The 12,327-nt window shown below is 43.7% G+C and overlaps 1 protein-coding gene across 1 annotated transcript; it reads left to right on the top strand.

Moving 5' to 3' along the window:
• Nucleotides 1-3,681: 3,681 nt before the first annotated feature.
• hspb6 (heat shock protein family B (small) member 6) lies at nucleotides 3,682-11,708 on the top strand. Its single transcript, XM_003224948.4, has 3 exons — nucleotides 3,682-3,961; nucleotides 8,192-8,314; nucleotides 11,163-11,708. The coding sequence occupies exons 1-3, from the start codon at nucleotides 3,761-3,763 to the stop codon at nucleotides 11,358-11,360; spliced, it is 522 nt and encodes a 173-aa protein (XP_003224996.3). The 5' UTR covers nucleotides 3,682-3,760; the 3' UTR covers nucleotides 11,361-11,708.
• Nucleotides 11,709-12,327: the final 619 nt, after the last annotated feature.

The following is a 12,327-nucleotide window of genomic DNA, read 5'->3' as shown; positions in this document are numbered from 1 at the left end:
AACCTAATTTGATGTTTAATAGGCTTTTCCTTAATGCCTCCTTATTATCCAACATATTCGCTTATCCAACATTCTGCCGGCCCGTTTATGTTGGATAAGTGAGACTCTACTGTATTATGAAAATAATAATAATAACAACAATAACAACAACAACTTTATTTGTATACCCCGCCTCCAACTCCCCGAAGGGACTTGGGGCAGCTTATACGGGGCCAAGCCCAGGTGATTACAGACATTGTAATAAAGCACATCAAAATAAAAACTGATCAATAAAACATCATAAAATCACATTAAAATAAACATGGTTTGATAAAAGATCTGAGGAAGCTCATAAAAATGAACTGAGCCAGAGAAAATGCATACAGTGAGGAATGTATAGAAAGAAGTAGGTAACCCAGACTATTATCATTGGTTAGGGGCTTGGGACAGTTCATTCCAAGGAGCTTTGTAGGATTCCCTATGTGTTGTCCTCGCATGCTTTGGCTCTGATGTCGCTTAGATTTTTAAGGAGTGTGGACAGACACAATACTTTCTACATCAAAATTCTCTCTGACCTTGCTGTTACCATCTGACCTACAGCTTATACATACATATCATGAGTATCAGTTGCTCTCAATATTTGGCTCCCCAGATGTTTGGGGATTCCATGAGCCCCATACCGGCCGGGCGTTAGGGAGCTGAAGTCCAAAGCTGAAATCTTCTTGGGTGCTCTGCCCATGTCCTGGTGTGGTCCCTGGTCTTTGCACTTACACGCAGGCACCCGTTGCCTGCTTTTCACAGTAGGTGGAGAGCTGTTGTATAACAGGTGAACACAAGGCCCTGGAGCCTATTGCACCATTGCTTGCACAACTGTGGGATCCAGCATAATTTTTGGTTATATGTTTTCAAAACTTATATACAGTCAGTCCCTGAGTTGCAAGCATCCGACTTATATATACAGCTGCTATGGCCCCACAATGCCAGCTTTTCCCTTGTTTGGTGGGAGGCATTCTGGATTAGATGACACTGCTTCCAAGAGCTTTTTGCAAACACTCTATAATAAATGTTGCTGCAGTTGGCAGTCGGACTGGATGGGACGCCTTTTTTGCCTGGCATTTTTTCCTGGGGAGAGACTGATACAGCAGAGGAAGGGCAAATAGCCGAAGGGAGAAGGGTTGCATGGATGTATATCCAAAAAGAGGGCTGTGCTTGCCTGCATTTCAAGGATGAGGAACATTTCACCCTCCAGATGTTGTCTTCTCGCAGCTCCCAGCCAATGAGGAGGGATGATGGGAGTTGTGATGCTAGATCAGTGGTTCTCAACCTGTGGGTCCCCCAGTGTTTTGGCCTAGAACTCATAGAATCATAGAATAGTAGAGTTGGAAGAGACCTCATGGGCCATCCAGTCCAACCAACCCCCTGCCAAGAAGCAGGAAATCTTATTCAAAGCACCCCCAACAGATGGCCATCCAGCCTCTGCTTAAAAGCCTCCACCACAGTCCGTGGGAGAGAGTTCCACTGCCGAGCAGCTCTCACAGTGAGGAAGTTCTTCCTAATGTTCAGGTGGAATCTCCTTTCCTGTAGTTTGAAGAATTTGAAGTCAGTTTACCAGCTGTTAGGATTTCTGGAAGTTGAAGGCCAAAACATCTGTGGACCCACAGGTTGAGAACCACTCTGCTAGATCCAGGGAGCCCCTCACTCAGAAAACAGAGGAATTCCAGATATGAATAAATCAGGGCCAGCAAACACCTCTCAACAAAGGATTCCCCAAGACAGGAAGAAGCCAGACTTTGAAGCTGCAAGGCTATTTATTGCTAATCAAGGTGGCCAACTGCAACATTTACACTTGCCACCAACAGACAAGAGTTCTTTCTCTCACCCTGGACTTTCCACAGATACAGTAGAGTCTCACTTATCCAAGCTTCACTTATCCAACATTCTGGATTATCCAACGCATTTTTGTAGTCAATGTTTTCAATATATCGTGATATTTTGGTGCTAAATTCATAAATACAGTAATTACTACATAGCATTACTGCTTATTGAACTACGTTTTCTGCCAAATTTGTTGTCTAACATGATGTTTTGGTGCTTAATTTGTAAAATCATAACCTAATTTGATGTTTAATAGGCTTTTCCTTAATCCCTCCTTATTATCCAAAATATTCACTTATCCAAGCTTCTGCCGGTCTGTTTAGCTTGGATAAGTGAGACTCTACTGTATATGAATCCCATTTGCCTGGTTTCTAACAGGCTCACAACCTCTGAGGATGCCTGCCATAGATGTGGGTGAAATATCTGGAGAGAATACTTCTGGAACACGGCTATACAGCCTGGAAAACTCACAGCAATTAAGTGATCCTGGCCATGAAAGCCTTCCACAACGCTAGGCATGGCAGCTAGAATTAGGTCAACTCATGTGATGAGCTCAGTGCTTGAAAGAGGGCTGAAGTGTCCTAGGACTGGGAAATGTCTCAATGTGTTAAGGTGGTTGTTGTATGTCTTTTGGGCTGTGTGGCCATGTTCCAGAAGTATTCTCTCCTGACGTTTTGCCCACATCTATGGCAGGCATCCTCAGAGGTTGTGAGGTATGGAAAAACTAAGCAAGGAAGGTTTATATATACAGTAGAGTCTCACTTATCCAACATAAACGGGCTGGCAGAATGTTGGATAAGCGAATATGTTGGATAATAAGGAGGGATTAAGGAAAAGCCTATTAAACATCAAATTAGGTTATGATTTTACAAATTAAGCACCAAAATATCATGTTATACAACAAATTTGACAGAAAAGGTAGTTCAAGACGCAGTAATGCTATGTAGTAATTACTGTATTTACGAATTTAGCACCAAAATATCCTGATGTATTGAAAACATTGACTACAAAAAAGCGCTGGATAATCCAGAACGTTGGATAAGCGAGTGTTGGATAAGTGAGACTGTATTAACATTGAGGCTGAGTGGCCATCTGTCAGGGGTGCTTTGCTTGTGCTTTTGGTGCACAAAGGTTGAAGGGGTTGGACTAAATGGCCCAAGGGGTCTCTTCCAACCCTCTTTATTATTTTTATTATGATTATGATTAACATTGAGGCTGGGTTGTTGTATGTCTTTCGGGCTGTGTGGCCATGTTCCAGAAGCATTCTCTCCTGACGTTTCGCCCACATCTATGGCAGGCATCCTCAGAGGTGTGAGGTACCTCACAACCTCTGAGGATGCCTGCCATAGATGTGGGCGAAACGTCAGGAGAGAATGCTTCTGGAACATGGCCACACAGCCCGAAAGACTTACAACAACCCTGTGATCCTGGCCATGAAAGCCTTCGACAAAACATTGAGGCTGTATTTGTTCCCGTTTGGGTTTTTTTAAAATTTCACAATAGGAGATGTGTAGTCTGCATATGAATTTGTTTATAGTTTTTTTTTCAACTATAGTCCGGCACTCCTATGGTCTGAGGGACCATGAACTGGCCCCCTGTTTAAAAAGTTTGGGGACCCCTGTCTCAATGTGTTAAGGTGGTGTTTGAGCATGCGCTATCTGGAGCTCCCGGAGACCCTTTTCAGGACAGAGCGAGAAGGACCGAGGCCTTGGCCCCGCCCCGTGCCTTTCTCGAACAGGCGATTGGCTCCCCGTCGCCTCGCGCCCCGCCCCGAAGCCTCTCCGCGCTTCTAGCGTATTCCAGCGATGGATATAAAAGCGAGCGCGGCGCCCGGCCGCAGGACACTTTCTTCTTGGGAGAACTTTGCGTTGCGAGGAGGAGGAAAAGCCGGGACGGAATCGCAGGCATGGACATCGCCATCAGCCACCCCTGGTTGCGCCGCGCCATGGGCTTCCCCTCCATGATGCCCTCGCTCTTCCCGGGGCGGCTCTTCGACCAGCGCTTCGGGGAAGGGCTCCTGGAGAGCGACCTCTTCTCCCCGACCCTCTCGCCTTACTACATGATGCGCGCCCCCAGCGTCCACGTCCCGGAGACCGGACTCTCCGAGGTCAGTCAGCGAGTGAGGAAATTGGGGGAGGAAGGGGGGCTTCCTCTGGGCATGTGCAGAGTGCCTGGGGCAAGCCTTAGGGCTGGGCTTCTGAAGCGCCGCTGCCTATTATGGTAACATTCCTGCCAGGGAGACAATGCCAAGCGAAGGATGGGCACAGAGAGGGAGGGGAGGGGAGAAGAGAGAGTAAGTGGATCCTGCCATAGATGAGGGTGAAACGTCAGGAGAGAATGCTTCTGGAACATGGCCATACAGCCCGGAAAACCCACGACAGTTATGTTGTCAAGGCTTTCATGGCCCGAATCACTGGGCTGCTGTGAATTTTCCGGGCTGTATGGCATTGTTCCAGAAGCATTCTCTCCTGACGTTTCGCCCACATCTATGGCAGGCATCCTCAGAGGTTGTGAGGTCCGTTGGAAACTAGGCAAGTGGGGGTTATAGGTTTATAGAGAGAAAGTGGATCCTGCCATAGATGTGGGTGAAACGTCAGGAGAGAATGCTTCTGGAACATGGCCATGCAGGCAGGAAAACTCACAGCAACTCTCTAACAAAATCAGTTACGTTGTCGAAGGCTTTCATGGCCCGAATCACTGGGCTGCTGTGAGTTTTCCAGGCTGTATGGCATTGTTCCAGAAGCATTCTCTCCTGACGTTTCGCCCACATCTATGGCAGGCATCCTCAGAGGTTGTGAGGTCCTTTGGAAACTAGGCAAGTGGGGTTTATAGAGAGAAAGTGGATCCTGCCATAGATGTGGGTGAAACATCAGGAGAGAATGCTTCTGGAACATGGCCATGCAGCCAGGAAAACTCACAGCAACTCTCTAACAAAATCAGTTACGTTGTCGAAGGCTTTCATGGCCCGAATCACTGGGCTGCTGTGAGTTTTCCAGGCTGTATGGCATTGTTCCAGAAGCATTCTCTCCTGACGTTTTGCCCACATCTATGGTAGGCATCCTCAGAAGTTGTGAGGTCCATTGGAAACTAGGCCAGTTGGGAATGTAGATGGTGGGAGAAAGAACTCTTGCCTGTTGGAGGCAAATGTGAATGTTACAATTTGCAACCTTGATTAGCATTGAATGGCCTTGCAGCTTCAAAGTATGGCTGCTTAGTGCAGGGGGGGGGTCCTTTGTTTGGAGGTGTTAGCTGTCCTTGATTGTTTCATGTCTGGAATTTCTCTGTTTTCAAAGTGTTGTTTTTTATTTAGAGTTTTTTTTCATACTGGTAGCCAGATTTTGTTCATTTCCATGGTATCCACATGCTTGAGAACACAGAAATGCTGGACCACTCTATCAACCACCATGACAAACTATACAGAGAAGCCACTGAAATCCAGACACATGTGAACAATTTCAGCAGAAAGGAGGAAACCATGAAAATGAACAAAATCTGGCTACTAGTATTTTTTTTTTAAAAAAAATCTAAACTCAGACATTAAATAAAGATCAACACTTAGAAAACAGAGAAATTCCACACATGAATCAATCAGGGCCAGCTAACACCTTCCAACAAAGGATTCCCTCAGACAGGAAGCAGCTAGATATTGAAGCTGAAAGGCTATTCAATGCTAATCAAGGTGATTAATGGCAACATTCACACTTGCCTCAAACAGACAAGAGTTCTTACTCCCACCCTGGACATTATTCCACAGATATATAAACCTCCCTTGCCTAGTTTAAGATATACTTCACAATCTCTGAGGATGCCTGCCATAGATGTGGGCAAAATGTCAGGAGAGAATGCTTCTGGAACATGGCCATACAGCCTGAAAAACTCACAGCAACCCAATCTATTGTTTGGCTTGTGGGGCAATAGCCCAAACCCTTTGACTTGAGCCCGGTTGAGCTCCCCCTTCCCTCTCGGAGTCCCAATGTTGGGCTTCTGTCCTGCATGTCTTCCTCCAAATGCCTTGTCACAGGCCTTGGCAGGGATATCAGAGGCTGTTCCAAGCTCTCTGGTTCTAAATATAGAGTGGGGCAATGTTGGTAGGAATCCTGCGTATTTCCACACCAAAATAAAAACTGGTTCTTTAGAAAAGTCATTATTTGGGACATCAGCTCACCAGCCGGCATCACAAATGCTTTCCAAGAGGCTGCTTAAGTTTCATATGCTGTTTGAGATTTCCAGGATGCCGAAGATGGCATGCGGATTTCCCATAGGGCTGTGGCTATCGTCTGTCTAAAGGAAAAATCCAGCAGCTGTGAACTATGCTTATGTTTGTATAGAGGTTGTGCTCTTGTTAGCCAACCGAGACTGGGCAGAGACCAGATTCTCAGTCTGCTCCAGATGCTTACCAGGTGACTTTGACTATGTGTTTTCTGGCTTACTGTGAGTTTTTCTGTCTGTATGGCCATGTTCTAGAAGCATTCTCTCCTGATGTTTCACCAACAAGCCCTATGAGGAGCGGCTTAAAGAACTGGGCATGTTTAGCCTGCAGAAGAGAAGGTTGAGAGGAGATATGATAGCCATGTACAAATATATGAGGGGAAGTCATAGGGAGGAGGGAGCAAGCTTGTTTTCTGCTGCCCTGGAGACTAGGATGCAGAATAATTGCTTCAAACTACAGGAAAGGAGATTCCACCTGAACATCAGGAAGAATTTCCTCACTGTGAGAGCTGCTTAACAGTGGAACTCTCTGCCCCGGACTGTGGTGGAGGCTCCTTCTTTGGAGGCTTTTAAGCAGAGGCTGGATGGCCATCTGTCGGGGGTGCTTTGAATGCGATTTCCTGCTTCTTAGCGGGGGGTTGGAATGGATGGCCCATGCGGTCTCTTTACTATTCTATGATTCTATGATCTATGGTAGGCATCCTCAGAAGTTGTGACGTCAGGAAAGAATGCTTCTGGAACATGGCAATACAGCCCGGAAAACTCACAGCAACACAGTGATTCTGGCCATGAAAGCCTTCGACAACACATATATGTTTTCTTGCCTCAGTCTATCTTACAGAGCTATTGTGAATGCAAGGAAGAAAAGAGATATATTTTGAGATAAATGCAACCACTGTGCTGAGTTTCTTCCAAAATGTCAGAGTGTGAATGTTATAGTTAATACTATTCAACAACAAGAGAGTCTGAAGACATTCTAATGAGCTGCAACTCAATCAGGTTTTCCTAACTTTGAGTCCTCTGATATTTGTGGATGACAGTGTCTGTCGTGTCCAACTGTTAATTCTGCTGGGTATCCATGATGAGGCATCTGGGGATCCAACACTGTGGTTGTGCATTTCCTCAAACCCTTGACCATTGGCCATGCTGGGCTTAAGGAACTTGAAGTCCTAGGAATATGGAAGGTGTTGTCGAAGGCTTTCATGGCCAGGATCACAGGGTTGTTGTATGTTTTCTGGGCTGTATGGTCATGTTCCAGAAGTATTCTCTCCTGACGTTTCGCTCAGATCTATGGCAGACATCCTCAGAGGTTGTGAGGTCCTCAAAACCTCTGAGGATGCCTGCCATAGATCTGGGCGAAACGTCAGGAGAGAATACTTCTGGAACATGGCCATACAGCCCAGAAAACATACAACCCAGTATGGAAGGTTTCCTTCTTGCCATTTGTGTCACCAAAAGGTGGTCTCCAGAGAGTTGCTACCCTGTTTCCCCTAAAATAAGACATCCCCGGAAAATAAGACCTAGTAGAGGTTTTGCTGAATTGCTAAATATAAGGCCTCCCCTGAAAGTAAGACCTAGCAAAGTTTTTGTTTGGAAGCATGCCCGCCAAACAAAACACCAGAACATGCAGGATTGGTAAATGTACGTACCATAGAGTGTTGTACATGGAAATAATGGTAGTAACAAGAAATTCTGGATAGGATTCACAGTTTGTCTGGTTATGCTGGTTTGTGATGACAACTACTGTACAGTATATAATAAATGTTCGTTTTTTTGTTCAATAATAAATGTGAATTCTTCTTCATGGAAAACTAAGACATCCCCTGAAAATAAGACCTAGCGCATCTTTGGGAGCAAAAATTAATATAAGACACTGTCTTATTTTCGGGGAAACACGGTAGTTGCGGACAGGGAGTATTTGGTGGTATCCAGAGGCACCCCGGCATATTGAACATGAGTTGGACTCCACCTTCTATCATTTCTGTAGACTAGGTCAGATGGTGGTGGTCCAGCCCAACCGGAGTGAAAAACACTCCCAAGTGAGAAGGCTGAAGCCTAGATGAAGAAGACCGAGAAAAGGAATGTTGCCAAAGTCTTGTTAGACCGTGGTATGTTTTCTCTTCTTCAGATGAAGATGGACAAAGACAAGTTCTCTGTGTTGCTGGACGTGAAGCATTTCTCCCCAGAGGAGTTGAACGTGAAGGTGGTGGGTGACTACATTGAGGTCCATGCCAAGCACGAGGAACGCCCGGTATGTAGCTTTGTGGAGGGCTTTATGATTTAGGTTTTTTTGGTGCTTGGGTGGCAAATATTTTCATGGTTTCTGCTTGGTAGCTGTATGGCATAGTAGTTGATTTCATGTCTGCCAAATGCTTTGGACTCTAACCCCCGTAATTTATGGACAGTGGTCATGTTGGTTGAGGTTGATTAGAGATGTGGTCCAGCAGTATCTTGAAAGCACCACATTGCCCATTCCTGGTGTGAGGTACAAGAATAGCATATGTTGGGTCCAAACTTAATTTTGAAGTCTGACGTTGGCAAGGACAACATGTTCCTGACAACTTTTTCTCACACTCATTATAGAAGATTGGCATTCAGATGTCATCTCTTTTTTTGTTTGTTTAAGATCATATGGCCATGCCTTGATGATGGACTCACTTGGGATATCAGTGCTATCCAAGAATTACAGGGAAATTTATTTAGTGAGGACACCCTGTGAATCTTCCCAAGTCCTAATATGATTCATAGATTGATAGGTGGGTGATTGTGCCTGCATGAACAGGCACAGATCTGCACATGCTCTAGAGCAGTGATGGCCAACCTATGACACATGTGTCAGCACTGACACGCCTAGCCATTTTTGCTGACACGCTGCTGCATGCAGATTGATTGGATGACTATGTCTTTTGTGGCCAAATTTGGTGTGATTTGGTCCAGTGGTTTTGTTGTTTACTCCATGGGAATTATGCACATTACATTTATATATATACAGTAGAGTCTCACTTATCCAACGTAAACGGTCCGGCAGAATGTTGGATAAGCGAATATGTTGGATAATAAGGAGAGATTATGGAAAAGCCTATTAAACATTAAATTAGTTTATGATTTTACAAATTAAACACAAAAACATCATGTTACACAACAAATTTGACAGAAAAAGTAGTTCAATACACAGTAATGTTATGTTGTAATTACTGTATTTACGAATTTAGCACCAAAATATCACGATATATTGAAAACATTGACTGCAAAAATGCGTTGGATATTCCAGAACATTGGATAAATGAGTGTTGGATAAGTGAGACTCTACTGTATGTGTGTGTGTGTGTGTGTGTGTGTGTGTGTGTGTGTATATATATATATATATATATATATATATATATATATATATATAAAAGAGTGATGGAATCCTGGCAACCGCCAAAACAACAAAACTAAACACCCCACAACCTCGAAAATCGACAACACAACCCATCATCCACGCCTCTAGGTTGATACAACAAAAAGAAAAGAAAAATAAAGTCCTAATTAGAGGGAGAGGAATAATTGTTTTTATCCCATTGCTGCCAGTTAGAAGGCTAAGCTCCGCTCACTTGGTCTCCTAGCAACCCACGCAGCCCAGGGGACAGGCAGAGTTAGGCCTCATTTAGGCCTCTTCCACACTGCCTATAAAATACAAATTATCAGATTTTAACTGGATTATATGGCAGTGTAGACTCAAGGCCCTTCCACACAGCTATATAACCCATTTATAATCTTATATTATCTGGACTCCACACCTTTACCTTTTAGCTTACCTACCACCAATTCCTCAATACTTTATTTCCCATACCACCATACTTCGCCACAGCAATGCGTGGCCGGCACAGCTAGTGTATGTATATGTGTGTGTGTGTGTGTGTGTATATGTATTATTATATTATTACTATTATATTATTATTATATTATTCATTATTCATGACTACATTGAAACTAGAATAGAGAGAAATCAGTGTGGAAACTGCAAGAGGTACCATAGATTGTTGTACATGGAAATAATGGTAGTAAATAGTTTTTGATTTATTGAATACAGTTGTATATTACAATTATATATTTTTGTTATTTAAACTACACATATTGCAAAATTATGTTTTTCTCTCTCGAAGTGACACACCACCCAAGTCATGCTAGGTCTTTTGGTGAATTTTGACACACCAAGCACAAAAGGTTGCCCATCACTGCTGTAGAGCATAATTCTCAAAGTGACTGACAAGCAACAGGTACAAAGGCTGTCCTCTTCATCAGGCATAAGGGACATGGTGAATTGGTTGTGACTCCCAATTTTGGAATTCAAGGAAGGCTTTTATGGTACTGAGTCTGACTTTTCTTTTGTATTTGATCCTCAGTCCAAAACCTGGATGTTATGGGCTAGAGCCTTGCCATTTACCATTCTGTTTAGGGCTGATAGGAGTTGTAATCTAAAGTAATAAAAGGTAAAGGTTTCCCCTGACGTTAAGTCCAGTCGTGACCGACTCTGGGGGGTTGGTGCTCATCTCCATTTCTAAGCCGAAGAGCCGGCATTGTCCATAGACATCTCCAAGGTCATGTGGCCGGCATGACTGCATGGAGCGCCGTTAAACTTTAAAAAACTTTTTTCACTCAGGACTCGGGTCCATTGGATGTTAGGAATTGTGAGAGTTGAAGTCCAAAACACCTAGAGGGCTGAAGTTTGCCTATGCCTGATACCTATTTTAAAGATGTTTTTAAGATGTTTTTAAATTCTTGATTTTAGCCGGTTCTTGTAAGCCGCCCCGAGCCCTAGGGGAGTGGCAGCATATAAGCTTGAAAAATAAATAAATAAATAAATATCCTACTGGGAGATTCTGGGATTCATGGCCAGGAAACTTTTCCAAATTCTGTTCCTGATTTAGCCTTGAAATATTCAATTGAAATCAGATCTTTGGAATTTCTGTGGAAAGAACCCAGATGCTGCATGGCTAAGTTAATAATATGCATCCTCTTGTTGAAAAACCATCTCTGGACTTTGAGGCAGATCCTCCTGAATGTACTTATTAGTGACTCATCTTGTGTTTGTTTCCTTTCTTTTGCTTCTCATGCAGGATGAGCATGGTTACATCTCCCGGGAGTTTCACCGCCGCTACATGATCCCCAAAGGAGTGGATCCAGCGGCCATCACCTCAGCCCTCTCTCCGGACGGTGTGCTGTCCATCACAGCACCCACTGCCCAAGCGATTGCCGGCCAGGAGCGGAGCATCCCCATTACCCGCCAGGAGAAGCCTGCCGTTGCCGGGAAGTAATGGTCCTGTGGTTCTTTGCAGTGGCTCAGGCCTAGTTTCCCCTCGCTTGTAGCTTCAAGGGCTGCTCATCTGGAGCTTTGGAAGAAATGACATTTCTGGTTCCGCCAAACCTCTTTCTGGGCGTGGTCTGACAACAGAGACTTTTGCCTTTCAATGCAATTTGACAGCATTTGTATGGGATCTTCCAGAAATAAATATTGGGCCTTCTTTTTTTGGTTTACCAGTACCTTTCTGTGCTACTGAACTCACTTCCTTTGTATGAATTCATATACTGCTAACTTCCATTACATGTATTAGTATAAATGTCATCTGAGGGTTACTTGCTAATAAACCTGAAGTTACAATCCTTGTATGTGTATGTGATGAAAATTCATCTTCTGCAAAGGTGAGGGAAGCTTGTTCCTTTCTGTGGATAACAGTTCCCACAATTGTTTATCACACTGATCTTTCGCAAAAGTCACTCTCTTTAGCTTTGAGTCCAACAGCTCTTCAGACATTTTATACATGCTTGCATGGGATTTTCTGATCTTGGCAATCTGTTTTTGTGAGATTGTGTGAAATGGGAGATATTACAGTAGAGTCTCACTTATCCAAGCCTCGCTTATCCAAGTTTCTGGATTATCCAAGGCATTTTTTGTAGTCAATGTTTTCAATATATCGTGATATTTTGGTGCTAAATTCGTAAATACAGTAATTACTACATAACATTACTACATATTGAACTACTTTTTATGTCCAATTTGTTGTATAACATGTTTTGGTGCTTAATTTGTAAAATCATAACCTAATTTGATGTTTAATAGGCTTTTCCTTAATCCCTCCTTATTATCCAAGATATTTGCTTATCCAAGCTTCTGCCGGCCTGTTTAGCTTGGATAAGTGAAACTCTACTGTACTTTTTTTTTCTGTGTCAAGAGCGACTTGAGAAACTGCAAGTCGCTTCTGGTGTAAGAGAATTGGCTGTCTG

The sequence above is a fragment of the Anolis carolinensis genome, unplaced genomic scaffold (genome assembly GCF_035594765.1).
Source record: "Anolis carolinensis isolate JA03-04 unplaced genomic scaffold, rAnoCar3.1.pri scaffold_10, whole genome shotgun sequence".
NCBI lineage: Eukaryota > Metazoa > Chordata > Lepidosauria > Squamata > Dactyloidae > Anolis > Anolis carolinensis.
Note: the sequence above shows the minus strand (reverse complement) of the source record. Positions and strands in the feature narration are given on the sequence as shown.

Bases quoted from the DNA above. Each gene is read 5' to 3' on its own strand.
- hspb6 (XM_003224948.4), top strand. From the start codon at position 3,761: ATGGACATCGCCATCAGCCACCCCTGGTTGCGCCGCGCCATGGGCTTC. The intron at 3,962-8,191 runs GTCAGTCAGCGA...TCTCTTCTTCAG, and splicing joins CGGAGACCGGACTCTCCGAG to ATGAAGATGGACAAAGACAA. The intron at 8,315-11,162 runs GTATGTAGCTTT...CTTCTCATGCAG, and splicing joins CCAAGCACGAGGAACGCCCG to GATGAGCATGGTTACATCTC.